The 26,626-nt window shown below is 42.4% G+C and overlaps 1 protein-coding gene across 1 annotated transcript in view; it reads left to right on the forward strand.

The window, feature by feature from the left end:
- Positions 1-26,626, forward strand: part of COL22A1 (collagen, type XXII, alpha 1) — a 219,796-nt gene that overhangs the window by 173,696 nt on the left and 19,474 nt on the right. Inside the window, exons 37-48 of the mRNA XM_009888174.1 lie at positions 425-529; positions 1,012-1,056; positions 3,518-3,595; positions 8,029-8,064; positions 8,989-9,042; positions 16,093-16,137; positions 16,611-16,658; positions 18,601-18,714; positions 18,893-18,946; positions 21,472-21,525; positions 22,823-22,876; positions 24,396-24,449. Coding sequence (XP_009886476.1) covers positions 425-529; positions 1,012-1,056; positions 3,518-3,595; positions 8,029-8,064; positions 8,989-9,042; positions 16,093-16,137; positions 16,611-16,658; positions 18,601-18,714; positions 18,893-18,946; positions 21,472-21,525; positions 22,823-22,876; positions 24,396-24,449 — 741 coding nt within the window. The remainder of the gene's footprint in view (positions 1-424; positions 530-1,011; positions 1,057-3,517; positions 3,596-8,028; positions 8,065-8,988; positions 9,043-16,092; positions 16,138-16,610; positions 16,659-18,600; positions 18,715-18,892; positions 18,947-21,471; positions 21,526-22,822; positions 22,877-24,395; positions 24,450-26,626) is intronic.

The following is a 26,626-nucleotide window of genomic DNA, read 5'->3' on the forward strand; positions in this document are numbered from 1 at the left end:
ACAGTGCCCAGCATGCTGTAGTCCTGATCTTTGTTGACTGAAGTAGGAACGATTAATCAGAAACATAGCCCCATATATGCATATATATGGATTTTAAAAGAGGGTGAATCATAGCCCAGTCAGTCAAACCATCTTCCAGAATAATGAGAACTACCTCAGTGTCACGTGTGGACCAAGGGCTCTCTCATATAGCTGGTTCCCAAAATATTTTGAAGTCTCCTTTTACTTTCCTTAAGGAAAATCACAAATGCCTTGAGATTACTGAAGGAAAAAGCTTCCCAGAAAAGAAGGTTTCCTATGATACCAAGAGAAATTCAGATGAGAAGGCTAGAAGAAATGCATAACTTTCGGTCCCAATGAAAGGCCTGAGACAGGAATGGTCTTTAGTATGCTACTAAGAGTTTTGCTGGGTTGTCTTCTACAGGGTGATCCTGGAAAAGAAGGAAAAGAGGGTTTACCTGGACCAGCTGGTGAGCCAGGGCCTGCTGGAGAGCCAGGTTTGCCTGGTAAGGGTAGAGATGGAGAAAAGGTAAGTATTGCTGGCAAACTCTGTACTTGAGTATTTCAATGTGAGATAGACAAGCCTGACTTCTGCAGAAGAACGGTGGGTTTTTGGTAGAGTTAGCTGCATTGTCACAAGTGCTTGCAGGCTGTCTTGTGCAAAATGCTGCAGATTGCAGTGCTGCATCCAAAAAGGCAGAGAGAACTGAAGCTGTATTTCTGAACAATAAATCCTCTTCAGTGTGCTATCATGGCCATAGAAAATGGAGACCTCCACAAGGATTAACTGTTGTCCTTGTGACCAGTACAAAAATTATTACCTTGATGGAAGTTCTCTAAAAGCATTTAATTCTAAGCAAGTTAGCAGATTATTTAATTTGCTTTCATGTTATCAGTAAAATGTTGCCAGGATGGTGTGAGGCAAGGAGGGTGGTGGTAAGGATGCTTGAAGTCCAGGTTCCTGTTTGGCTGCATGGTAACTGTTTTCTGGTTTTGGCTCTGTCGCTTTAGGGGCAAAGAGGCCCACCAGGCTTGCCAGGACCCTTTGGACATAAGGTGAGCATGGGCTTTATTGTGCAATGTGCTTCTCTCCACTGCTGGAACTGGAGAAAACATTATGGTGAAAACATGTTCTGTTTTTCACTGGAAAATAGAGTTTGTGAAGCTTTCAATCAAAAATGTGGTTCTAGCCTTTCAGGAGGTTCCTTTCTTTATTATTCCAATATGTCTGTAGATGTAAATATTAAGATATCAATTAGGTGAGTTCACTTTCCACATTCAAAATTTCTTCCAGCATTATGTGAAGTCAACACAGAGTAAGGGCTAAATGCACACTTCTTCAGGGAAACTCTGACTGGGACCTTTAATCCATACAGCAAGAGAGACATTGCACAGCTAAAGTCTGACCTACTCTTGAGACTGCCTGTCAGCCCCTCAAAGAACACTCCTCTGTAGCACTCATTTCTTTCACTTCTCTCCAAGGGGAATGTGAATTATTTTCCGATGGGACCAGATAGTCCTGGTTTGCCCTCCTATATTGTAGTTAAGGCAAAGACTAGCTAGTTGATTAAGTTAACGATACCGATTTTAGTCGAAAATAATGTTTGTTCCCTTATAAGTACACAGCAAATAGAGAAAGGAATAAAATAGCAAAACCCTTTGCTTCTGGGAACGTCTAGATTGAGCTTGGATCTTCAACCAGATATGTCAAAAAATCTCCTCTTTGAAATGACCATGTCCTGATCTGGATTGGAAGAAGAATAGGATGTTGAAACAGATTCTGGAAATGATATAAGTAGGAATATAGCAGTATGAGACAAGATCAATCTAGATCCTATATTTTTGAAATAACCAAACTGCTATGAAATATTTTCATTTTTCCACATTCTGTATAAATGCGTTGTAGTCTGTTGTATATATCTTTGGCAATTCAGAACACAGACGATAATAGACTGAGAAGTAATATAAAAGTCAGAAAAAAAAAACACTAAAAGAAATCTCATGAAATATTCTATTCAATATCAACACAAGATGGTAAGAATCTTAATTGTACATGGGAAAATACTATTGAACTTTTTGTATTGAAATTATGTTCTTGAATAAAATAACAGATAAGGGATCTGCTAGAGTGTTTGAACTAATCAGAATACATTTTCTCTCACTATTCTTGCAGTATTGTTTCTTTGTAATATAAGATTTGTTTAAGAAGAAAGAAAGAAAGGGAAAAAAATAGGAGATATTGCAGACTTAATCTTGGGTGGGCAGAATCCATGGGTAACAATTTTTCTATCATTCTTCTACATAGCTGGAAATAGTGTAATAATAAATAACATAAATAAGATTCATTGTTATAAGCCTACTGCCAATGTGAGAGGGAATCTCACAACTGCAAGACAATCCATAAAAATCTTATTTGATTTCTCTCTATAACAAGAGAAGAGATGTTAAATTTAAGTACTGCAGCTGAATTCTTTCTTAACCCTTTGTCTACAATCTCCATAAACAGTGTCAAGTAGTTGTCTATGCTCTGTGGGTTTTACTATTGAAAATCCTGTTTTCTAGAAGGGAGGTCTCTCCTTTTGTAACATAGTCCTCCAGAGAGTGTGATAGAACTGTTGAATTATTTTTTTACAAAAATGATTCATACACTTCTGTGAGTAGACCTATGTTGGTAAAGGAAAGAAGAACATTAAAATGTAACCAAATATTCCTAATACTTTCTTCCCCAGATAAATAATCTGTATTTAGCAATGTTTGTCCATTAGCCATCTACCATAGAAACACAGAAAGAAAAGTGCATTATGGTGCTCAGTGTTTCCCCAAGCCAAGGAGAGTGCCTAATACCCTGCAGGCAATTGCAAATGCAGGAAATTGGATGCTGCATCCTAAAATAAATTAAAATACTTGTAGAGGCTCTGTTCCCGCTCAGTTATGTGATGTGGCACATGCTGATGTTATGTGACTGCTCACACAGGTGGGCCATGACTCATGTGAAGGAAGAGAGCAGTTTTCTTGGCATGATGTGACAGTAACTGCCATATCCTCATGCTGCCACAACCTGATACCATTCCTCCATGGGCAGGATTAGGTCAGAATGAATCATAGAATCATAGAATGGTTTAGGTTAGAAGGGACCTTAAAGATCACCTAGTTCCATCCCCCCTGCCGTGGGCACAGACACCTCCCACCAGACCAGGTTGCCCAAAGCACCATTCGGCCTGGCCTTGAACACCTCCAGGGATGGGGCAGCCACAGCTCCTCCGAGCAACCTGGGCCAGTGCCTCACCACCCTGACAGTAAAGAATTTCTTCCTAATATCTAATCTAAACCTACCCTCTTTCAGTTTAAACCATTACCCCTCATCCTATCACTACATGCCCTTGTAAAAAGTCCCTCCCCATCTTTCCTGTAGGCCCCCTTTAAGTACTGGATGTTATGTTCTATTGTAAAACCTGATTGCATTTCAGCACATTTTCTCAACAGTGCACAAAGCCTTTAACTTCTTCCTTTGTTTCAGGGTGAGAGGGGAGCTCCTGGCCTCCCTGGACAGCCGGGAGACAGAGGCGTGCCAGGAATCGGGCTCGCTGGACCCCCAGTAAGTAGCAGATGCTGCTGCAACCTGTAACAAGGCAAAAACTCCCCCATCGCCGTCTGGGGAATGCACTGCGTGTGTCAGCTGTGCCAGGAGCCTGTGGGACATTTTACCCTCTGAAGACGCAAACAACAAAGTAGTCCGGAGGTTGCCAATTGTGGCTCAGATCTCTACATGTCTTTTGCTCTCAATGAATTTGGTAGAAAGAGAAAGGTAGAGAAGTGCTATTGGAGTGACCGATATCAGTGGCTGTTACTCATGACTTTTCTCCATCATCTCAACACATTGGTTGTTGATGTGAGTCGAGATCTGTGCTAAACCAGCCGGACTGGTATGCTGGGGAGATGAAACCCTGCTGTCACCGTCACCCCATTAGAAGGGATGAGCATGACACACATGCCCACATCAGTGACATAGTACTCTAATAGGGAAATACAAAATCAAATTACTTAATTTTCTGCGTTCCAAGAGTGCCATCTTCCCCATCATTTCCCACAAAGATTTAGCTGCACCTTATCCAGCTCACCTCCTGCTGTTGCTGTTGGCAGTATACCCTTAGCAGTAGGCCACGAGGTGTGTCTGGGATTCTGCTCCATAAAGTTGGGATTTTCATATCACTAGGGTTTGATCCTTCCAGTACTTAGCATGTATGACCCCTCTTGATATCAGGGGGATTTGGGAGTGCTCTGACTGCAGCCCTACTCAGAGTCCTCCAGATGCGCACTGAATTTACAAGTGAAATAAGTTTAGGAGGAAGCAAACTTTATTCCTAGCTGTAATTGCTAGAGGACATCTGAGACCTTGCATTCTTTTGCAACCCCTTGTACATGCCATGATACTGTACCAATCACAGTGAATGTTTTCATGCTCTGGTTATCTAGATATAAATTTCCCAATTAGCACAGGAAATTGCCTTGAAGTGATAATTCATATTGCTTTGTAATACTCGTTGACAAGTCTAGCTTTCTGAGGTGTATCTCCACTTAATATTTCCTTCTCCTACACTGAATAGTATATAAGGTAAAGCAGACTGGGTCAGTCATCTTTCACACTGTGACTGTGTCATGGCCCTCATGGCCCTTACAGGGTTATCGATGATTGAAGATTTGCTGGGTGTTATTTATTATAATTTATCTAAGGAACAGCGATGCTCTTGCATTTCTTAATGTGCTGTCATTAATATTAAAATTAAAATGAAATTAGCAAATGAGCATCTGGCTTGTTTGAAAGTCACTAGGCTGTGGCTAGTTTTTAATTACTGATTTTTAGATTCAGGACAGGGGTAGATGAATTCACTTCTACATCCTGATGAATATCAGACGACAAAGTTATTCTTCATTGGGGCTTTAGCATCTGCATATCCATGAACACAAATGACTAAGAACTTGACTCCAAATGTAGACATCACTTGTCTCACACCAGAGGATTACTTTTTCCTATGTCATCATTGTTTGACCACTGTCAGGATGAGTAGCCACCTATATACCACACTATTGCCAATTGCTTTGGTTTTATTTGTTTAATCTGTTTCACTAAATATTTTTAACAACTATTACGATGTTTTTCTCCACTGTAGATTCATCATAACCTCAGCTCCAGTGCAAAGACTCTGGAATTTGAAAAACATTGTATAACACTGAATCCATCAGGCTTTCACAAAGAAAAAGTCCCACAGAAAAAAAAAATAGAATAACATCAGTAGAGCTGCATTGGTGCATATTACACACTGAATTAAAGGTGTCAGCCTATACCCTTTTCAGCGATGTGACAAAATTGTGCGTATAATACTTTCAGGTTCAGAGCTGACAGCCAGCAGCTCTTTTTAATTGGAGTCCTCACCCTGTTTCTTCCTGTGCCCGTAACAACTCTTGGGCTTTGCTCCCTGCAGAAAAGGTATATATAGATGAGGATTTTTTTTTTTTACTTTGTCCGCTAAAGTATCAAATTACTATTTACATAACACTGAGTATTAGCAGAGTGTGTTCCAACTGACCATAAGCAAAAGAGGGGACTGCTTGGAGAAATGGGGTGAATTCACATGCTTATACTGAAGCTGCCTAATGGACACGTGTGCTGCATAAATGGAAGGGTTTTGCTCTTGCTCTGCCTTGCCCTGTTCATATTATTATGGGTTCAGAATTATATATTTAGCCTTTACTTGAGCAGAGCATTAAGGCATCTCGCATGGAGGACTGTATGAGGATTAGTGAATTAATGTGCCTGAAATAGAAACCAAAGGGAGAGGAGCCATAGAGTGAAGCAATTTATTCAAACACAGCCCCAGAGATGTGAGGTCAAGCCTTGCTTTGGTTGTGTTTGGAATGCCAGATTGAATCATGCATGCTGGATATGGGCACTGCATCACTTCTGTGGTGTTCCTATAGAAGTGGATACCTTCTAGTGGCTCCTCCTACTCAACTGCACCTTTTTAAATTGCGTCCTCAAATGAATAGCATACGCAAGCCCTCTGGACTCCCTGCTTTCACCTCATTTAAAGAGTACACAGGTCCCCTGAGATGCTTTTCCTCATGTTAGAGGTAGCTGAATATAGCGGTCTTCAGGACCTGGGGGACTTGTCCTGTCCCAGCCCAACAAATGTGAGGGTGTTGTGGTTCTGTGTCCCCAGGTCCACCCAGCAGTGGATACATGCAATGCATACACATGCACACACACATGCGTGCAGCCACATAGATCAGTGCAGAGAATAATGCCTTTACCAACATTCATATGAACCTAAACAGCACTCTCAGAAATACAAGCGAGAATATCTCAGTCCCGCTCCTCCTCTGTGGCTGATGAGGTTTGAAGGCGACTGTTGAAATATATACATGAAATCTGGATCTTTCCAGTAGCTGGTCTTGGACACCTACTCGGCCCGGTACCCAAGCCTCTGTACCCCAGTGTCTCCTAGCTGCTGGCACCCAGACCTGTGAGCCTCCTGGGTTCACAGCCTTGCAACCCAGTTGCTGGCACGCAGACCTCTCCTACTCAGCGGCTCATCTGGCTTGAAGCTCACTAAGATTCAACCACATGAAGTTAGATTTGTGAGCTTACCTATGCTGAAGATTGTTACAGCTAGGATTTAATGACAATATAGTAAATGGGGTTACATCAGGCTGGTAGCCAGTCACCAGTGGGGTTCCCCAAGGTTCGATTTTAGGGCCAGTGCTCTTCAATGTTTTTATAAATGACCTGGATGCAGAAATCAAATATATGTTAAGTAAGTTTGCTGATGATACTAAACTAGGAGGAGCTGTGGTCTCCCTTGAGGGTAGAGAGGTCTTACAGAGAGATCTGGATAGACTAGAGAGCTCAGCAATCACCAACCATATGAAATTCAACAAAAGCAAGTGCAGGATTCTCCACCTGGGATGGGGTAATCCTGGTTACACATAAAAATTGGGGGACAAGAGGCTGGAGAGCAGCCCCAAGGAAAGAGATCTGGGGATTTGGGTTGGTGGGAAGTTGAATATGGGTCAACATTATGCCCTGGCAGCCAAAAGGGCCAACCGTCTCCTGGAGTGCGTCAAGCACAGCACAGCTGGCCGGTTGAGGGAGGTGATTGTCCCACTCTATGCTGCACCTTGAGTACTTCACGGTTTTGTCTTCTCAGTATAAGAAAGATATCAAACTATTAGAGAGTATCCAGAGGAGGGCAAGCAAGATGGTGAAAGGCCTTGAGGTCAAGACTTAGGAGGAGCAGCTGAGGTCACTTGGTTTGTGCAGCTTGGAGAAGTCTAAGGGGTGACCTCACGGCAGTCTACATCTTCCTCAAGGTGGGTAGAGAAGGGGGAGGTGCTGATCACCTCTCTCTGGTGACTGGCAATAGGACACGAGGGAATGGAATGAAGCTGTGTCAGGGCAAGTTCAGCTGGCACATTAGGAAAAGGTTCTTAACTGAGGGGGAGGTTGGTCACTGGAACAGGCTCCCCAGGGAAGTGGTAACGGCCCTAAGCCTGTAAGAGTTCAAGGAGCATGTGGATGATGCTCTTAGTCATATAGTTTAGTTTCAGGTAGTCCTGCGAGGAGCAGGGAGTTGGACTTGATGATCCTTATGGGACCCTTCCAACTTGAGATATTCTGTGATTCTATGATTGTATGACTGTGGTGACGAAGTGCAGGGCTCAGTCGGACAAGCATTATGTTAGCATACAGCTGACCCCTCTTGTCCCTTTTTCTCTCTTTTTGTCACATTTTTTTCTCCATAATCCACCTCAATTTCTTCCTTACTCTGCCTTTGATCCTTCCCCTAAACATCCTGCTGGGAGTATTGCATATTCCAACAATGTCTGTGTGAGCAGCCTGTCAGACTTGCTCCTTTTCCTCATCCTTCTTTCTCCAATTTTTCTTATCTTGGAGCTTCAGGGCCCACCCTGATCAGCCAAGGGAGGTGTTAATTTTAAGTGTTTTGATTACTGTGTCTTTTCTGATTGCAGGGCCCTGTGGGACCCCCAGGAGACAAAGGGTCACTGGTACAGTATGTCTTTCTAACTACACACAGATTTTATGGGGAGGGGGCAACCACATTAATTGTGTCTCTACCAGTGACTTCATGAATGTATGCTTCACTAGTTTCTTTTTGCCCAAGCATGGTAGGGTCATAATGTGGCTGACCTTCCAAAGGGGACTTCTCTTGTGCGTTACCAACTATTAGTCTGCCATACTGAGTTGTGAGAAAGAGCTGATCGAGACTCTTGGCATGGTGACAATTTATCCTTACTTGACAACAGTCCTGCAAAAGAAAGAATGAGTCGCTTGCATAACCCTTCATTCAAAAAAAGTATTTCAAGGCATGTAATTCAAGGCACAACATTATGTCTTATAGCTAAGACCTCAAAGGTTTGAAATAAACCATTTTAAAGCATTTTTTCTCACTTAAATATTGCAGAAAACCCTTCATTTCAGTATTTACCAAATACAGTTCCTCAACATGCAGTTTTACAAGGATTCAATCCATTGGTGTGAAACAAATAACTGTGTACGATGGTCTCAGTATCCACTGTCATGACTTTCCAGCATGACACCCAGTCCTAGCCAGTGTACTAGCTTGGCACTGAGGCGTTGGACCTTCTTTTCTCCTCTGCAGTCTTGTGTTCAGTCATATTTTCTCCCCGTGCATAAACTTGCCTCCTATGTAGAGTCATTATTACCTTTCCCATCAAGGTATGTGAGGCTTGACTTTAGTGATGCACGTAAAGTCCCTTGAGGCACAGAAATGACAGTGCAATGTGAGATTTAGGGTGTTTTTTTTTCTTAAACTCTCTCATAGTTGCTTAACTACTAGTTATTTTTTTCCCAATAACTATTGGGTTGACATTTTTTTTTTTCTCTTCAGCTAAGAAGCACCTGGTAAGTACTGTTCACATTAGTGGGTTTGTATGTTCTCTCCCTACCAGGGTCCCCGTGGTGTACCTGGTATCCCTGGACCACAGGGGCCTCCTGGCCAGGACGTAAGTAAAATAAAAGTGTAAGTGCTCAAGAAATTTCCCAATGCTTGAATCTAATTTCCCTAAAAATTGTGCTTGTACTCAACCTTCGTCATTGAGTGTTACTAGGGTGGTCCAAGGGAGATGATTTGTGTAAGTGGAGCTCTTACAAGTTAGGATGTCGGGGGGAAAATTTGGGCTAAGGAGGGTTGTCTCAAGGGAAGTGGTGGACTTTACCACTGAACCATTGTAAATGACACCAGAAAAGGGACTTCTTCGTAGCATACACTGGGGAATGACCCCGCACTGGAAAAGGATGTCGAGGAACTTCTTAGAAGCCACTGAAATAAGTAACCTGTAACATTTCTATGAAAACAGGGCCACAGCTATTAAAAAACTCCTTGTGAGTTCATTTTACTGCTGCTGCTGTGCATGAGAGATGACATTTTAACCTCTTGGTGCATTGTCCTCACTCCTGCTGTCTCAGTGGGTGAGTCATGGAGCTGAGGGATAGAGAGAAACGTGGCAGACTCCCAGCTGGAAAGCTGACCCCTCTTGCTGCCCGGCTTTGTCGCAGTGTTGAATCAGAAAGAGGAGAGGATTTTTTTTTTTTTTTCTCTTTGCTGGTCAGCCAGCTCTGTGATGTGGAAACCAGTCCTGGAGGAAAACCAGCAAGGGGGCTCTGAAGATTTCGAAAGGCTTGATCTTTGGATTCGTGCCTGTTGAGGGAACGCAGTGGGGAGGGGGCAGTGGCCTTCTGTAACTCTCCTCCTCAGTGCTGCTTTGTGATGTTGTCATGTCTGAAATGGGCACCGGTTTTCATAAAGTACATGGCAAGCAATTTTTATCCCTAGTATAGATTTGCTGGTGTACATCAGCTGGCCTAAAGGGTGTACTTTCCTACAGGATGGATCTCCTTTCCTCCCGAAGCATTTGGAGAAGAAAGTCTTGTTTTCTTCCCACCTACTTGGTCACATGACAAATGATTATGGCCAGGGTACTCCTCCCCAGAAATGGTCCTTTGCCTACATCATCTTATGTCCCTGAGCAGCTGCAAATACAGGTTTGATTATTTTCTGCTGACTGCCCCTAGAGCTCCTCACCTTATCTCAGATGTCTGAGATGTTTAACCTAGAGGTTTTAAACAGGAGACAAAGATAGATGCACTTATTACAGCTGTATTATGTGAGAAGAGTGGCAGAGCCAGCTTTTCTGAGTCTTTCTGGCTCTACTCAGATCAGCGTTGACTGGTCAGCTCTTGGAGAGGCAACACAGCCTTTACATCTTTCTTTTCCCCCACAGAAAATTACCCAAACAGAACCATTCCTTAAGGTACTTTCAAAACACATCCCCTATTACAATAACTCTTTTAGTTGCGCTCAATACGTCTTTCAGGAGCTCTCTGTATTCTGGTTGATCACCTATTAAGCAATTCTACTTGCGTTTCAGGAAGTGTAAATGTAAGTACAGGTCCCATCCTACTATTTCTTGGTATAACAGCAGGGATACCTATTTTGACAAAATCATGCATTTGCAGTTTCTTGATCTCCACTTTTATTTATGACTAGTACAAAGGATTTTTTTGTTCTGCTTTTGCACTCTTGTATATCAATGTAGTCTTCCTGTATTCTTTGAAGCATGCCCATTTTTGTACTCTGTTGTGTTCAAACAGTATGTCATCAGTTAGGAAAGCTTCAATTTGAATTGCTAATATGAATTTACCATGTAATTCCCAAGCCATTCAGTGGCAATAGCCTTAATGAGTTGCCTCAATGCCTTGTCTTTTGCATTGCCTTTGCAAATGCATTCCAAGTTTTTTTCTGAGACTGAATAGTTCTTTTAAATCACATTTATATGCATTAGGTTATTCTCTGCATTATTTTTCCAGTTGCAGACTCATGAAATTCTCTTGGAAGTGTGTCTGCTATAAGTTGTTGTATTTCCTGATATTGCCAAATCAGATTTACGGTTGCATTTGGGGAGGTGGAAGACTCAATACTTATTCTGCAATAGCTTTGTCCAGAATTACGTCCCATAGGTGAATAGATTTTTTTTTTTATATGACTGCATCCCAGCTGCTTCTAGTGCCATATTTTTTTTGCAACAGCACTGCTCAGGGTCATCTTTTGAAACATCTGTCAGCAACTTGATCAAATATCAAGAGTTCTCAGGACAGTGTATTGCTTAATTAAAATTTTAGGTTTTGAAAATCCTTGTCCAGGTTTACAGTGCAGTTGTGCTCATTTGGCTTTGTTCTGTTACCCTTCAGAAAAGGCTTGGTTTTTATTTGCATGAACTGTCCTCTAGAGTTCACTATGCCCATAAAGCCCTACAGATTATCTTCTTCATAGAATCATAGAATCATAGAATGGTTTGAGTTGTAATGGATCTTAAAAAAACCATGTAGTTCCAATGCCCCCTGCCATGGGCAGGGACACCTTCCACTGGACCAGGTTACTCAAAGCCCCATCCAACCTGGTCTTGAACACTTCCAGGGATGGGGCAGCTACAGCTTTTCTGGGCAACCTGTGCCAGTATCCCAACACCCTCAGAGTATAGAATTTCTTCCTAATATCTAATATAAATGTCCCCTCTTTCAGTTCAAAACCATTACCCCTCATCTTATCGCCACACTCCCTGATCAAGAGTCCCTCCCCAGCTCTCCTGTCACCCAGGTACCCTTTAGGTACTGGAAGGGGCTATAAGGTTTGCCTGGAGCCTTCTCTTCTCCAAGCTGAAGAGCCACAGCTCTCTCAGCCTGTCCTCATAGGGAGGTGCTCCGTCCCTCTGATCATCTTTGTGGCCATATACCCACATCCTTCTTCCCCTGCACGTTGCCTCATGGGTCTGCACAGTTCTATCAATTCCTGTACCCCTCCAAGTCCCGTGTCCCCCAGTTTTAGAATCTTATCACCTGCAAAGTCCAGGTTGATCTTGCTGGAAGTGGTGCCTGTGGTTTCTTGGTAGGCCATCAGTTAGTGTGAGTGATGAGGTGTGTTTCTTGTCAGGTCTGTGTCTTGGTTTATTTTGTTTCTGGTTTCCTCCTTTTCCCTTAGTTTCCATAGTGACAAGGGCCCCAGTCAGATAATCTTGCTGGAATAAGCATCCTCCCCGCTCCCCCATGCCCGCATCCATTAGTGTGACTATCCAGGTTTGGTTCCCATCACTGCCTCCCTTATTATTTGTTTGTCAGTTTTGTGTCCGTGTATGTTCTTATTTATGGCTTCCTCCTTATCTTCCCTTGTTGTATTGAAAATGGTTCTTGATCAGATACCGCTAAAGGAGCAGACACTTTCCCGCCAAACACCCTTAAACTACACATTTTGCAGGAAGCATCCACTCTCCTCTGCCTGTCTGCTGGGAAGCTAAAATCTTTCTGTTCAACATACCTACTTAGTTCCTTTAAATTAAAAAAACAATCTGAACGAGACATTCTCTTGTCCTACTATTAGCAGTGAGGGCACCCATTTAATAGGCTCTTTCTGTATGTCGATTATGATCATTTTAATTAACATAAACATTGAATTAATCACTTTTTAATTATGTTAATTATTTCTGATAACTAAGTTCCAGTATTACCGCAAAGCTAATCTTCCCCTGCATTTATTTTCATAATTACAAAAACTTTGTGGATGCATACATTACTGCCATGGGATCCGAAAAGCAGAGTTTTCTATTCTGGGGTTGACTTTCTCATACAGTTAGAAGGAGAGTTCCAACAAGCCTTTGTGCTTGGGGTACATACACCCCAAACAAGAGTACACTTATTAAACCTCCTATTGGCTTTTGATTCCTGAGAATTATAACCTATTTTAGCTATTGCATTTCAAGTTTAATTTTCAGTCTTGTAATAGCACCCCACCATAATAAGCCTGCGTGACTGGCTTCCTCATACACTCTCTCTTTTATTTTCACGTACATCACTTACCTGAGCACCTTTTTCCAGCATGTCACCTGCATAGTTTCCATCAGTTTCTGGTTAGAGACCATTCCTGTGTGTCACATTTTGCAGACTGATAGAATACTTTGGATCCTGCGCATCATACCTCCTCATTGCTGGCACTTTTTTCCTGCACTGGTGTGCTGTACCACTCATTGGATATTCTACTTTGTGCCAGCCACTGTTGGCTGCAAATTCATGAAAGAGTTCAAACTTCATGAGCTTTCCAACACTGGTGGTTATTTGGGTCTGCGCATATTCCCACATCGCATTAGCAGTGTTTCTTTTCAGTGCCATGCAGTTTTTTGGGCAGACTCTTTTAAGTTCTTTTTTTTTATAATTTTCTGGCTTTCTCTTTTCTGGTTTCCTCCCCTGTTAGTCAGCTTGTCAGGCACAGTTATACCCTCCATGCCTTCCTTCTAGCATTTTCATTCTGCTCTGGGCAGTGTTTGCAGCCTGGCCCTTGTCAGCCTTTTCGCACTCCAGGCCTCTGTAGTCCAGACGTCTTTCCTCTACTCTGCTTCCAGTTGCCTGTTCTCTGATAATGCAACATGCTGAAGTGCCATCATCCTACCTCTGGTTTGTTCATTTCAGCTTAGACAAGCATTCTTCAGACAACGCCCTCTTTGTGTGGTCTTGTACCTTTCAACTGTTCGACTTTCCCTGAGGGTGCAGTGGTTTTCAGAATTGTCAGCCATGGCACATAAGCTTCATTTCTTATCCTGGCTTATTTGCACCCAGTTAAAGACACCACCAGCTCGACATCATACAGCGTTCAAGAAAATAGGTCCATCCTTTTTCGTCTCAAGGCAATGTGATACCATGTGGATATCACAGCCATGTTTAAATCTTTCCCAGGATTTCAGTTTCAGTCACTCTGCTTACGTGCCTTTTCTCATAACTAAGAAGTCTTTTCCTATATTTTTATTTAAATAAATCTTCTTTAAATGCTCAAATTCCAGTTCTAGTAACATGTCACATATCAGATCCCGAAGCAAAAGGCTGTCAGTGAATCCTATGATAGACATAGTTTGTTTATAGCTACGTTCATAGTCCGCATGAAAGACATCTTTGAATTGTCTTTTCTGTGTTGATTTTTGATCCAGGATTATTCTCATGGCTCAAGTCTTTGCATCACACTCCTTAAAGCAAGTGCTGTGTGAGTCTTCCTGAACAAAGTGGGTCTGGGAATGGAAGATCTGTGTAATTGTTATTTAGGCAACCCTCTCCCCATGTGCAGAAGTGGTTGAGAATCACAGTGGAGAGGATACCAAAAACATGACCTGACGATTAGCATCTGTGAAAGAGAAGGGACTTTGGGAACATCCCATAGTCTTCTGACAGTCACATTGCTGCTCTCTGGAAGAAGCAAAACTATAAACAGTTATGTTTCCTTATGTTTATTCAATTCCCCAGAAGGACATTTGTGGAAAATTATGAGCTAAGAATCTCCTTCACACCTTATCTTCTCTTGGTTTTCACTTGCAGAAGGTTTAGTTTCTCAGGAAACAAGCTCCCATCCATGGACTTCAATACTACTTCAGTTCCACCTTAGCTCCACTTCAGTTCGTGTTTAATATTAATCTCTTAGAAAGTTAAGGTAACTGAAGGGTTGTTGCTTACCCAGAAGTGTTTCATGTAGACATAGAAAAAGAACAATCAATATATTTTCCCATTTTCTCTTTTTTCTAGCAGGAAGTATGGAATTTAAGTTATAAGTGAGATACAGGGACGAAATTCCAGTTTGCTCTATAGCTAAAATTATGGTGTAGTAGCGTATTGCGACTTTCCCTGAGTGCACACCCAGTCCACTTAAGTCGTTAACCCTCAGGTAGCCAAGTAACTCCCCATCTGGTTTCAGCATAAATAATACAAGGAAATGATTGGAGAGAATGGACCAACCTGACACAAGGTGATTGACAGAATGTCTAGTACCCTTCCTGACAAAATATTTGCCCAATTTTTAAAGGAGCTTTCCCAGTGGAAATTTTGGATAGTCTCAGAGAGTCCCATAGGTAGCCCCTGCTGAGCCTAGACGGATTGAAAGCCACTACTTGTATCTTCAGTGTGCTGATTCATCCTGGGTGGGGAATCTGGCACCATCCCGGAGACCTCTCCAGGTGGGTCCTCCTGAAGAATCAACCAAACTGAATAAAGATAAGATACTTTTAAATGGTCTGTAAAAGCTGTCCCTGTAGATGCAAAAATGGTCATGTAGGACAGCCTTCTGTATGCGGTTAAGATAGCATACAAAAGATGGGTAAGTGATGGACTGTCTGCATACAGGAATTTAGCAAAGAAGGATTTGGGGAAATCTCACCCAGTCCAACTTAAATCACCACTGCAAGGATCCTTGCAATGCAGATGTGTGTTACCATGCGGACAGTGACCAACTGTTCTGTTCAAAAGATTTGGTTTCCCATGTGAGTATTACTTTATGTAAAGATTCAGAAATAATCTTTAGTTTTGTTTTGTTTTATTTTGGTTTGGTTTGGTTTGGTTTGGTTTTTTTTTAAACAAACTAACAACTTTTTAGTGACAGGCAAGAGATGCCCATTGGGGGGAGGAGGTCCCTTTTCCAAACCATGACTTCATGGACCTTAAATTCTAAGGACGTTGGTCATTTCTATGCCTTCATCTCATGAAAACTGATACCAATACACCTCTACAAACAAATAAACAAAAAGGGTCATTGTGATCTCAGGTGCAAGGGACCTGTTTGCAAGGCTCGTGCAAAGCAAGGCCTTGGTTTTGCATGTTACAAGTGTCTTCAAGGATTTAAAGCTTCATCCTTCACCCTACTGCAGTTAAGTGTTTCCTGTGACCAGGAGACAAGCTAAAGCAATTTCAGTCTTTGTGTGACTCAGATGAATTTAACAGGGTCATATGGTAGATAAGCAAGACTTAGGAAGGGTTGGGAGGGCATGATTAAGAGGTGGGAAAAAATCCAGATGGACAACTTTTAAAGTTGCAGACATTTAAAGAAGTTTACTGTTTGTCACGTGCAAGGACCAGTGGTGCTCAGTGGCAGAAAGTAAAATATGTGTTAGTCCAGAGCAGTCACCAGAATGTGGGAGCAACCAGGGGGTTATTGTATAATAATTTCACAATTTTTTCTTTCTCTTGATCTGTAGGGTCTACCTGGAAATCCAGGGGAAAGAGGTCCTCCTGGAAAACCAGTATGTAACTTCACTTCTATATTACACCTTTCTTTTAAGTCAGTTTCCACCTGTACACCTCACCTCAGAAGTGCACTTCAGTGCATTTCCACCACTGCTCTTACCAGCAGAGCAACTGGAAAAATGCTAAAAACCACTAAGGGGTTATAACAATATCTGTGATGGCTTTGGAACAATGTGAAAATAACTGAATATCCTGTATGCAAATGAAAGTCAAAATTTTAAAGGCAATTTCTTAGTGTTACTTTGCAGTACCCTTGGCAAGAACTGCATTTCCTATATATGAAGAGTTCAACTCATCTTAGGTGGGATGAAGTGCATTGATAACGTAGGGCAGCAAGTATGTGTTTGGTCCAGTGAGTCCTGGGCAGGGCAAGGGAAACCAATGAGAGCCCATAAGCATGTCCAGGCAAATTTCTTATACCTTGATGTCTTTTAAACTTGCCTGAAATAATGAATTTGTCATTCCACAGGGTTCCTCACCCCTGCTCTCTCCAGAGGACATAAATCTCTTAGTAAAGGTAATCAGTCTTTGATGATGGTGGGAGTTTATCTATATGTTTGATTCACCCCTGACTAGCACTCTGTGATGGGAAATTGTCTGAGGTATAAGGGCAAAAGGTGCCTTTAAACACTCCGCCAAGGCTTGAAACTTGCAGGTCTCCTACTTGCACTGGTATTGGGACACTGGAGCACGTGCCGGAGATCAAAATCCAATGCCTTTTGACCTTTCCCAGCAGTGAAATGACCTACAAAGATCTTTATAACATGGTGTATGTTACAAAAGCTCTGAGACTTTTTCAGTTCTTTCTGAGGCATGAATTCCCAAGGAGAAATAAGCATTGTCAACTTGTATTACCTAAACCAGAAAATGGAAACCATTTTAATAAAATGTTTGGATTTTCACATATACCTTCAACAGTGACTGGAGTAGTTTTGAACTGTGGGTGCAAAGTCAGTTTGCATAGCGCATCTAACAGGATGCAGGTAATTAACCCCAGATGCACCCGTGTTTCAAAAATGGTGATCTGTCTGTCTGCGTTTACTCTCCATGTAGAGAGTTGTCTGGGAAATAAGACAGTATTTGATACGTGCTGACTGCAAAATCTTTACAGATTTACATGGGCTGAGTTGGGAGATTTTTAAGCAACCTTGGGACATGTCAAGAAATCCTTTCTTACTGATTAAAAGAAACTAAAAAATTACCTTTTTTTTCCCCAACCCCATTAACAAAAGGACCCTTTTCAGATTGCTACTGTGAAATGCCTTCATTGAAAAGCTGTTTTTCTTATGGAGCTAAGTATTTTTCTGGAGATTTCACTGTATGGTGTTGTATTGGATTTCTGATCAGGACAATAGCAAGCGACAGATTCTTGGGTAGAAGATGTCATTTTGATGTTCCGTTGTTTGCTTCCTTTGATTATGTTATGGTTAAACATACTCACATGCCTTGCATATACATTCCATTTGCTTTTTCACTCCACACTTGGTACAGCTCTGTATAAAGCAGCACCTTGAATTCCCAGATGAAATTAAGGCTCTGTTGTTCTGGGTGTTTCTCAAGAACTTATATTGTGAGTAGATAAATATGCTTGTAGGGACTGAGACTTAGAAAGACAGTGTACCCTGCAATTTTGCAACTGATCATTGACAGAGTTGGGTGTTGGAGCAAGGTCTCCTTACTCTCAGTCTGATTATCTGTCTGTTGTGCTACGCTGTCTCTTAAAAGCAGGATTCACTCCCCTTTTGCTAAAGGGAGTCTGCCTTTGAAATGGAAATGTCATACCCATGGTATTTCATTTCCTGAGGATAGTAGAAATGTAAAGACTATTGAGATGATGTTTCAAAGAGTTTTGGAAGGAAGGAGGTAATAATTCTCCATGATGACAGAATTTGGCCAGGACACTGGGACATTCACTTAGTCTTCACGAACTCCATCAAATGACTTCTTCTTGGCCACGCTAGCTGCTGAATACAGTTTCACTTGCAGAGCACCCTTTCTGACATTGTGCTGCATCTGGGTTTTCCCTAGCAATCTGCCCTCTGAACAGTAACCCAAGTCTTTCAGATTGCCGCAGACACAGTTTTCTAGTAGCATTCTAGCTTCAAAACAATGTTGTTCTTGGTAGTCTTGCTTTGCGGCTGTCTGACCTCACCACTGTGAAGAGTTTTTCCTTGTTTTCATGATCTTGGATGATCAATTAGGACCTGTCCAACTAGAACTGACAGGAAACTCCCCGTGAAAGCCTGCGACAGCTCAGCTGCTGACCCTCTCTCTGCTCCATACTGCCCCCATTTCAGCTCTGTAAGGCAAAGTAACCCAAATCCTACCCAGTATGGTCAGTCTCCAAAGGCCTATGTTATTATACTAGCACGACACTGCTGCATTCATAATGGGTATCTGTAGGGTCTGCTAAGTGCCTTAAGCCTATTGCTAAATTATTTCTCCATGTTCTGGCCTAGGACGTGTGCAGTGAATGCCCTCCTGGCCCACCAGGACTGCCAGGCATCCCAGGTTTCAAAGGTGATAAAGGTCTCCGAGGACCACCAGGTAGAGATGGCCAGGATGGAAAAATGGTAAGAGAGATGAGGAAGTCACCATGCCTTGGACCTTGTGTAACCTTGTTTTTCTTATAGTATTTTTAAATAGTCGATTATTTATCTTTTTTTGCCAACAACCTGCTGGATCTTTTGTAGATGTCTGCGGAGTTGATGGACTAAACCAGTGTTCACCTCTTCCTCTTCTGCATTACAGGGGAATGCTGGTCCCAGAGGTCCTGCAGGCCCACCTGGGCTGGATGGACCAAAGGTTTGTTGGTTTTTTTCAGTTGTCTCATAACTTGTTTGTGACTAGTTAGTACACTGGCTGAAACAGGACCTTGGTTGCATCCATCCCTGTGTAAAGATGTAGGATTAGCCTGTTGGGTGGGCCCTGTACTGTCGGTTCCCTGGAGTGCCACACGCATGCAGAAGTGCACAGCTCCCAAATGAACACTGTTTCACTCAAATAGTGTCTTCTACTATCCCTTTGTTCACACAGAGACAGAGACCCAGACACACAAGTGAAGGGCCTGATTCTCGATATTGAATTTCATTACATTGGTGTTTTGATGACAAATAAGGACTTGAGAGTCAAATTTCAGTCCAAATCAGGTGAGGAAGAAATTAAAGCCTCAGCAGTAGCCACCCTGCCTGTTCATCTCCTCTTTGAATCCTATATCCTTGAATCAGTTAAATAAAGGGTGATGCAGTGGGCTGCTGGACTCTGTATACGCTATCTGCCATGGTGGTGTTATCCACAGACTTCGAATGTTTCCTGAAACATGCTATAAGGAGTACTCCTTGTTTCAGCTATATGCTTCTAAATTTCTAAAGGGGGGGTTGAAGGAGGATGGAGCCAGACTCTTTTCAGTGGTTCCCAGTGACAGGACGAGGGGCAATGGGCACAAGTTGGAACATAGGAAGTTCCGTTCCAATACACGGAAAAACTTCTTTACGGTTCAGGTGACAGAGCACTGGCACAGGCTGCCCAGGGAGGGGGTGGAGTCCCCTTCTCTGGAGATTTTCAAAACCTGCCTGGATGCAGTCCTGAGTAATGTGCTCTGGGCAATCCTGCTTTAGCAGGGGAGTTGGACTAGATGATCTCTAGAGGTCCCTTCCAACTCTGAAGATTCTGTGATTCTGTGATTCTGACTAATGGTCTAGGGACATAGGCCAACATAAAACTTCCAATGTCTGAAGGATTCCAATAACGTCACATTTCAAGTGTTTCCCATGAAGAGGTCTGTCATCAGTCTGCTCACAATGCCAGTGCCTGGCCACAATCAAAACCTCTACAACTGCCTAATGTGAAATAAATCAAAACAAATCAATGGAGGGAGAGATAAGGTGATTTCATGATGGACCACAGTTTCCTCCAAACTTCCCTGCATTATGGACCTACTGTCTAAAACAGCTTCTGCTCTTTTAACATCTTTGTATTTGCACTTATTAGACTGTAGGATAAGTTAATAGACATTCATGAATTAATTTTATATATTGCAATTAAAAGTGTGGTGGGAGAGCAGTAGAGTCCCAAAAGTAAATATAGAGTTGATCAAAATGAAAGTATGTTCCAGGATAAAATTTGCAAAAGAATTAGTAACCCATAAAGACAACAACTGGCAGAAACACCAATCCATCTGAGACATACCACTTCTGCTTTCTTATATGCTATGAGAAAGCAGAGATTTAGGCAGCAAGATTGAATGTTTAGTTGAAGCAACAGGACCAATTTTGAATTGTACATGTGCATAAAATAAAATCAAGTTATTGATAGTCTAATTTGTGTTCAGTAAAAAAGGCAGATTCACAGAGTTCACAAATGTTAAAAAAAATAAATGGTAAGACCTTAACAAGGTGCAAACACAAAGTCAGTCTTTCTGACTCCTTTCTAAATATGTTAGGAGGATCCTTGCAGTGACAGACCCAAAGAGCTCTGCACTTTTGAAGGTGTAGTATATTGTCCTTACTAACACACTTATATCCAAATTAGTATCAGGTCCTATTCTGAAATAGAGCAGTAGAACTGCAGATCTTTGCTCATGAGCAGCTTCATGCCTTCTGGCAATATGAATTGGGCCACTTTTAATTAATAAATAGCACCCCTCCCTCCTCCACTTGTCTCCTAGCTCTCATGTAGTAAACCAGAGTATTATTTCCATGGCCAGCAATTCATTAGTGTTCTGTGCGTTGTTCACAATTTATTCCCCATCATCTCAGTATCTTTCACTGTGGGGCACTCATCCTGCCTTACTTTAAGCACTGATAATACAGACATCTACATTTGAGTTATCTGCCTCTGTTCTGTTGTCACTAGGACAGAAACACAGAGAGAAAGGAGGGGGGGATGACTTTCTGGGTACGAATATTCTGACTGCATCTTAGAAATGCCAATTTTATTGCTGCTGTCCCTGAAGGGAGAGAAGATTACTAGCTCATGTTGCGGACACCTTTGTCGGGCTAGATGGTTCCTTACAAGATCTGATTTGGTGAAGTTCCTAAAAACCTGTCTACTTTCTAATGGTGTGTGAGTCCTCTTCATGTCCATGAGACTACAACATAAAGAATGGCTATGCTGGGTCTGCTGTAAGGCCGTTCTTCACATATATTCCTGGCTCCAACTTTGGTAATGAAAGTCTAGGGCATGATTTAAGAGGAGGGCAAGTAGGATTTAATCCTAATTTATGTGTTTTATGTTCAAATGTCCAAGTGCTTTATGACATAGGTTAAAAAGCTGATACAGTACTGAATGTAAGTGACTTCAAATGTGGTGGGTTTTTTTTTCATTATCAGGGTTCTAAAGGAGACCGTGGTATGACTGGGGATGCAGGAGAAAAAGGTGAACAGGTAAAAACAGAATCTGGTTTCCAACAGTGTTGTCACTGTGATTGTTCTTTCGTCAATGACTCCTACAATGTCAGTAGAAGAATACCCTTCTCAGAGGCAGAGGAGAAAGATGGGAACTCTTCATCACTGATAAACCTCAAATGGGCTATGCTGAAGAGGGGAACTGTAGCAGTCTTCCACAGGGTTGTATCCCCATGTCCAATAAAAACCTTCCCATATAAAGAAAGGCTGAGAGAGCTGGGGTTATTCAGCCTGGAGAGGAGAAGGCTCTGGGGACAGCTTATAGTGAGTGGCTTTCCAGTACTTAAAGGGGGCCTACAGGAAAGATAGGGACAAACTTTTTAGCAGGGCCTGTTGTGATAGTACAAGGGGTAATGGTTTTAAATTAAAAATGGGTAGATTTAGACTAGATGGAAGGAAGAAATTTTTTATAATGAGGGTAGTGAGACACTGGCCCAGGCTGCCCAGGGAGGTGGTAGGTGCCCCATCGCTGGAAATATTCCAGGTCAGGTTGAATGGGGCTCTGAGCAACCTGATCTAGTTGAAGATGTCCCTGCTCATATCAGTGGGGTTGGACTAGATAACATTTAAAGGTGCCTTCCAACCCAAACTATTATATATGACCTGTTTTCTCATTCGATGCATTCAATTCTCTATATTACCCAACCCTAAGTCATTTCCTGCTTTAGCACAGGAGTTGGACTAGATGATCTCTAGAGGTCCCTTCCAACTCTGAAAATTCTGTGATTCTGTGATTTCCCCAGATAATGACTAGATGACATCCAGGAGGTCAGGTGTCTTTGGGTTCAAAAAGCCAGTGTTTGTTCTAGAAGATGGATGTAAGGATGACTTCTTTCATGAGGGATGAGATGCAACGGGAAAGAGGAGAATGGTCTAAATTAGAGCAAACTTTCATAGTTAATTTTGCCAAGGGCTGAGTCAATAGTTTATGGTGCAAATCAGCACCTTTTCAATGAGATCTGTAGGATATTTTAATCAGTCTTGGTCTCCTGCCTTGTACAATTCCACAATAGCTGTTCACATCTGTCATTAGTATAGAGTAAAGTACACATTAGAAAAAGTACACCTTAACTCTAACAATGTTTATTCTGAAGTACATGCTTTGAAAACCAAGGTTTTGCTTTAAAAAAACCCACAATTCCTTATTTCCTTATAACCTGTTCTCTGTGTATTTTCTCATTTTGATGCTACGTCACAATGTTCAACCACCAGTTAACTGTTACACAACTAGAGATGTGAATAATGTGTAAAGAAAGTCTCTCTTTTCGTTCTTCAGGGCCATCCTGGAATGCCCGGCTTCTCAGGGGCTCCTGGAAACCCTGGTCCACCTGTAAGTTTCTTTGTTGATAGTCCGATGTTTTCCTTACTAATAAAGGTCATTGCAAGTTCCATATGGAAGAAAGGGCCATTCCCACCTGTTTGTGCATTGCATTTGCATTTTCCAGTGGGTTCTTAATGGTCCCCTGAGTGTCATATAGTTCCCCGCCCATGATAACTGCTATTTAATACATTGGCCACTTTTCACTGTTTGCTTCAACTCACTCTGTAAATTAATGCTAAGCTTCAGTCGCTCTCTTTATACAAGGTAATGATCATGAAAACTCTTCCGCAGAGACTACTTAGTGGTATGTGTAAAGGTGTTTTCCTATATGTGGAATAAGTTGTCAGTCTAGAACCAGGAGATCTAGGAGTGTTTTAATTCTCAATTTTACACAGTGGTATGAGACTGGATTTTCTCCAATTTTCATATCCTGTGGGTTACTTTTGAATTAAAAGGCCTTTTATGTGTCCCTCTCTATCACAGTCCTTTTCTTTCCCAGCTCTCCACAAATACAGTTATGCTGCTTTGTATTTAAAAGAGGGTGACAGTGTGGAAGCAGGGCTGAAATAATTTGGCTCTCCTGCTTGTGGTATCACCGCTTCTGCCCTCCAACAGTTGGGACTTTTCCTTAGCAAAGGGCTTTTCTTTCCAAACCGCCTTTCTTTGCCCATGTCATCACTACTCATATTGCTGCTTACGGTGCAGTTTGGCTCTGCCACGCTGAGGTTGTGCAGCTTTCATCTGTTCTGGGGATCAGCACAGTCTTTTCAAAGCTGAATTTACATTGCACTGACTATACGACAGGAGGTACCAGAAAAGAAGATTAGATTAAAATTCTGTTTTCAGATGGTAGCAGTGCCTAAAGGATGCTGAATGCTTTGCCACTGGGACAACACGTGGACCTGCTTTGTGGGTCATTTGCGCTGTCGTGAACGTTATTTTAGGAGAAACTAATAACACAGACACATTTACTGTGTCTGTATTAACTTCATACGGCCACAGCCATAGGGTTATTCCAGAAGGATTAAAACTCTTAAAATTGTCCTGTGAGACCCTCTGAATAGACTCACAGCCAAAGGAAATGTGCAAAGTAAAAATGAGCTTGTCGAAGCAGAGCAAAATATGATGTTCCCCTAGATACTTTTTCCTCCAACTTTTGCTGACTTTTTCTTCTGGCTGCATTGACTCATGGCTCCAGGATTTCTGCCTGCCACAGAGTGTGCTTCAAACTGCTCCCATAATTTCTGTTCTTCAGAGTTATTTTTGTCACAAGATTGGTTTTTTCCTATTTGTACCCTGTTTTCAGAAGAAAGGGCCAAACTCAAATATCTGACTATTTCTGGCTTTGGAGGCAGATTGAATGCAGAGGTTGGCATTGGTTTTCTGTGATGAATGAGGAAATGATGGGATGAATGCTGAACTGAGTGACTGAAGAAAACTTCAGTGTTGCCAGCTGTGGTAGGGAGTGTGTTGACAAAAATACAAAATGCGTTAATCACTCATGTTATTTCTGCTTTATTTTGTTTAGGGGCCAGATGGGGCACCGGGACCAATAGGACCAGCAGGAAACCCAGGAGACACAGTAAGCTTTAAGCTTTGTGTTTCACTATCACCTTCATCTATACTTAGCTCTATGAAGTAAAGCTGAGCTGGAACCCATGTCATGTCCTTTGAAAACCCCCCAAACTATTCAGCCTGAATCAACTCTATACCTGCAAGTAGTTGCAGTAGGACCCCCACAAATAAGCACAGTTTATTCTGTTTTTGCAGTTCTGTTTACTCAACAAATGAAAGTCCAAATTAGCCAGAGCATAATCTAGTCCATGGGACTTCTAAGGAGGTTTTTGTGCTTCTTGTCTGTCTGTCCTTGATATTAACATCTCTTAGCCTCTAGAACACGATGACTAAACCCATTAAGATGTTTCATGACCCAGGCTAACACCTGAACTGTACATGGGGATTGTCAAAATGAAACCAGCAACTGTTTGAAGAATGTCATGGTGGAGACTGCTCAGATCATAGAATCATAGAATAATTTGGGTTGGAAGGGACCTTTAAACATCATCTCGTACAACCCCCTGTGCAATAAGCAGGGACATCTTCAGCTTGATCAGGTTGCTCAGAGACCCATCCAACCTGGAATGTTTCCAGGGATGGGGGCATCTACCACCTCCCTGGGCAACCTGGGCCAGTGTCTCACCACCCTCATAAAAAAATTCTTCCTTCTATCTAGTCTAAATCTACCGTCTTTTACTTTAAAACCATTATCCTTTGTCTTACTGCAACAAGCCCTGCTAAAAAGTTTGTCCACATCTTTTCTGTAGGCCCCCTTTAAGTATTGGAAGGCCGCAATAAGGTGTCTCAGGAGCCTTCTCTTCCCCAGGCTGAACACCAACTCTCTCAGCCTGTCCTCACAGGAGCAATGCTCCATCCCTTTGATCATTTTTGTGGCGCCCTCTGGATCCGCTCCAACAGTTCCCTGTCTTTCCTGTGCTGAAGGCAGATTCAAGGGCCTGAGACCATTCCCTGGCACCATTGAAAATACTAGTACAGATGTAACCTTCAAGAAGTCTATGAAGAATTTTGCTACTGCTGTTTCATTTGAAGGGTGTTCAGATGTTACTTTATGGTAATGCATCAGAAAACCCTGGGAGAGACAGGTAATCTGATTGATGTTAGCATCAGGTTGAAAAGGAAAAAATGAACCTTCTCTGAGTAATGCATGCTGTTGAGCTGGAAAAGTTTAAGACTGTGTAATTCTGTGATTAATTTCTAGATCAAGGTTTCCTGAAGAGCAAGGTGCCTTTTTCAGATCCATCTCAACCTGAACTTCATCTCTTTAATATCTTTATCAATGATCCAGATGAGGGGATCGAGTGCACCCTCAGTAAGTTTGCAGATGACACCAAGTTGTGCGGGAGTGTCAACTTGCTTGAGGGTACGATGGCACTACAGAGGGATCTGGACAGGCTGGACTGATGGGCCGAGGCCAATGATATGAGGTTCAACAAGGCCAAGTGCCGGGTCCTGCTCTTGGGTCACAACAACCCCATGCAGTACTACAGGCCTGGGGAAGAGTGGCTGGAAAGCTGCCCAGCAGAAAAGGACCAGGGGGTGTTGGTTGACAGCTGGTTGAATATGAGCTGGCAGTGTGCCCAGGGGGCCAAGAAGGCCAACAGCATCCTGGTTTGTATCTGGAATAGTGTGGTGAGCAGGACTAGGGAAGTGATCATCCCCCTGTACTCGGCACTGGAGAGGCCACACCTCAAATACTGTGTTCAGTTTTGGGCCCCTCACTACATGAAAGACATTGAGGTGCTGGAGTGTATCCAGAGAAGGGCTACAAAGCTGGTGAGGTATCTGGAGAACAAGCCTTATGAGGAGTGGCTGAGAGAACTGGGGTTGTTTAGCCTGGAGAAAAGGAGGCTGAGGGGAGACATTATCGCTCTCTACAACCACCTGAAAGGAGGTTTTGCGTGGTGGGGGTTGGTCTCTTTTCCCAAGCAAGAAGCAATAGAACAAGAGGAAACACCCTCAAGTTGCGCCAGGGGAGGTTTAATTGGATTTGAGGAAAGATTTCTTCACTGAAAGGGTTGTCAAGCATTGGAACAGGCTGCTCAGGGAAGTGGTGGAATCACCATACCTTGAGGTATTTTAAAGACGGGTAGACGTGGTTCTGAGGGACATGGTTTAGTGGCGGTTTTGGCAGTGTTAGGTTGATAGTTGGACTCGATGATCTTAAAGGTCCCTTCCAACCTA

Source organism: Charadrius vociferus, unplaced genomic scaffold (genome assembly GCF_000708025.1).
Source record: "Charadrius vociferus isolate BGI_N301 unplaced genomic scaffold, ASM70802v2 scaffold276, whole genome shotgun sequence".
Lineage (NCBI taxonomy): Eukaryota > Metazoa > Chordata > Aves > Charadriiformes > Charadriidae > Charadrius > Charadrius vociferus.